This window comes from Austrofundulus limnaeus, unplaced genomic scaffold (genome assembly GCF_001266775.1).
Source record: "Austrofundulus limnaeus strain Quisiro unplaced genomic scaffold, Austrofundulus_limnaeus-1.0 Scaffold345, whole genome shotgun sequence".
NCBI classification, from domain to species: domain Eukaryota; kingdom Metazoa; phylum Chordata; class Actinopteri; order Cyprinodontiformes; family Rivulidae; genus Austrofundulus; species Austrofundulus limnaeus.
Genome location: NW_013952747.1, coordinates 146,603 through 148,789, shown reverse-complemented (window position 1 = coordinate 148,789; position 2,187 = coordinate 146,603). Strand labels below are relative to the sequence as shown.

General features: G+C 45.5%; 1 protein-coding gene across 1 annotated transcript in view; it reads right to left on the bottom strand.

Annotated features, from left to right (window-relative positions):
* The window catches only part of LOC106527860 (porphobilinogen deaminase), a gene marked incomplete in the record, with an annotated part of 26,374 nt that overhangs the window by 17,964 nt on the left and 6,223 nt on the right, over positions 1 to 2,187 (bottom strand). The window contains 3 exon segments of the mRNA XM_014022870.1: positions 1,311 to 1,366; positions 1,481 to 1,530; positions 1,741 to 1,813. Coding sequence (XP_013878324.1) covers positions 1,311 to 1,366; positions 1,481 to 1,530; positions 1,741 to 1,813 — 179 coding nt within the window.

Below are 2,187 nucleotides of genomic sequence, written 5' to 3'. Positions count from 1 at the left end.
TTATAAACAGATTTAGTCCTGATTATAAACAGATTTAGTCCTGATTATAAACAGATTTAGTCCTGATTATAAACAGATTTAATCCTGATTATAAACAGATTTAGGCCTGATTATAAACAGATTTAATCCTGATTATAAACAGATTTAGGCCTGATTATAAACAGATTTAGGCCTGATTATAAACAGATTTAGTCCTGATCTTAATGCTGTCGGTTCTGTCTGTGCCTCTGTCTGTATCTAGACACAGAGACATCCGTCATTGGCGCTGCTGGGTGCAGCCTGTAAATGTCCATGGGACCAACTGATGGGCAGGGCCGTAAAGTAGGGGGGCCAGTGGCCCCCCTGGTCCCCCCATTCCGGTGCCGGTGCCACAGACCACTCGTGAATTTTGTTCGTATCTGAAAAAAATCTTAGAATACGAGAAAATTGGTCAATGCCACAAATTCTCCTAAATGACTCGTACGCACAACTTAAGAAGAAATCTGTGGAAACAGTTCTTGAATGAGGCCCACTGATCTTCTGTCTTTTTGTCTCCTGTAAACTGACTGAAACAAACTGTTTGTCAATGAAAACTCCCCCAGATGATGTTTAAAACCCAAACATGTCCTCCTTCTTGGTGTTTGGTCTGAGCAGAGAAGTGGGTGTGGTCTGAGATGTGGGTGCGGTCTGAGAAATGGGTGCGGTTAGAGAAGTGGGAGTGGTCTGAGCAGAGAAGTGGGTGTGGTCAGAGAAGTGGGTGCGATCTGAGAAGTGGGTGCGGTCAGAGAAGTGGGAGTGGTCAGAGAAGTGGGAGTGGTCAGAGAAGTGGGAGTGGTCAGAGAAGTGGGTGTGGTCTGAACAGAGAAGTGGGTGTGGTCAGAGCAGTGGGTGCGGTCAGAGAAGTGGGTGCGGTCAGAGAAGTGGGTGCGGTCAGAGAAGTGGGTGCGGTCAGAGAAGTGGGAGGGGTCAGAAGTGGTTGTGTTCAGAGAAGTGGTTGTGGTCAGAAGTGAGTGTGGTCTGAGCAGAGAAGTGGGTGTGGTCAGAAGAGGGTGTGGTCTGAGCAGAGAAAAGGGTGTGGTCAGAAGTGGGTGTGGTCTAAGCAGAGAAGTGGGTGTGGTCAGAAGTGGGTGTGGTCTGAGCAGAGAAGTGGGTGTGGTCAGAGAAGTGGGTGTGGTCTGAGCAGAGAAGTGGGTGTGGTCAGAGAAGTGGGTGTGGTCTGAGCAGAGAAGTAGGTGTGGTCAGGGAAGTGGGTGTGGTCAGAGAAGTGGGTGTGGTCTGAGCAGAGAAGTAGGTGTGGTCAGAGAAGTGGGTGTGGTCAGAGCTGCACTCACTCGTTCCTCTCCAGAGCGTTCTCCAACTCTTTGGTGAACAAACTCTTCTCACCAATCTGGAGAAAACAGAAACATGGTTTTTATTCTTTCCGGCAGCTTCATGGAGCAAATGAAAAACATTTGTCAGTGGTGTATCAGAGACAGAACACACCACAACCATCAAACCTCACCTTGGATAAAGCCGTGTCCAGAATCTTATCTCCTGTTGTTGACATGGCAACTGAAAGACAAGAAGAGTCGTGGTTCAGGTGAGGAACGAGGAGTGGGAGGAGCAATCTAATCTATACTTTGGACTTTTCTGTTTTGGACCATCGACACTTACAGAACAAACATGATTAAATCTGTCAGATGCAACCTGAGTATTGAACAGGTGTTTCTCTGACAGACCTTACCAACAGAGCAGGATTTATTCACCAAATCAAACTCTCACCTATCTCTAGGTGCACCTCAGGGTAGAGCTCCTTCAACTTCTCAGCCACGCTGTCTGTCTGGATGCGAGCGAGCTGCAACACAATCACATCAAACTTCTAAGCAGTGATTTTCTTCAGCTTCAAGCAGAGGAGGACAGCTTTGATTCACTGACATCATCAGATACAGACACACACAGCATCACCCAGGGTTTTTACACAACACTCCAGCTGTAAACCTGGTCTTTTCTGTCAGATTGTTATCATCACTGCAGGATTTATGTGTTTGATACAAACTCTTTCATTTTTAACAAGTTTCTCAAACGACACAAACCTTATTTAGTAACATGGATGATGTCATTTTTAAAATGTAATTATTATAACAGGTTTTGTGCAACATTGTTGGACTTTTGGTTTTTTTTTTAACATTTCTTGTAACCAGTGTTGTATAAAGTACCACAAAGTGATAC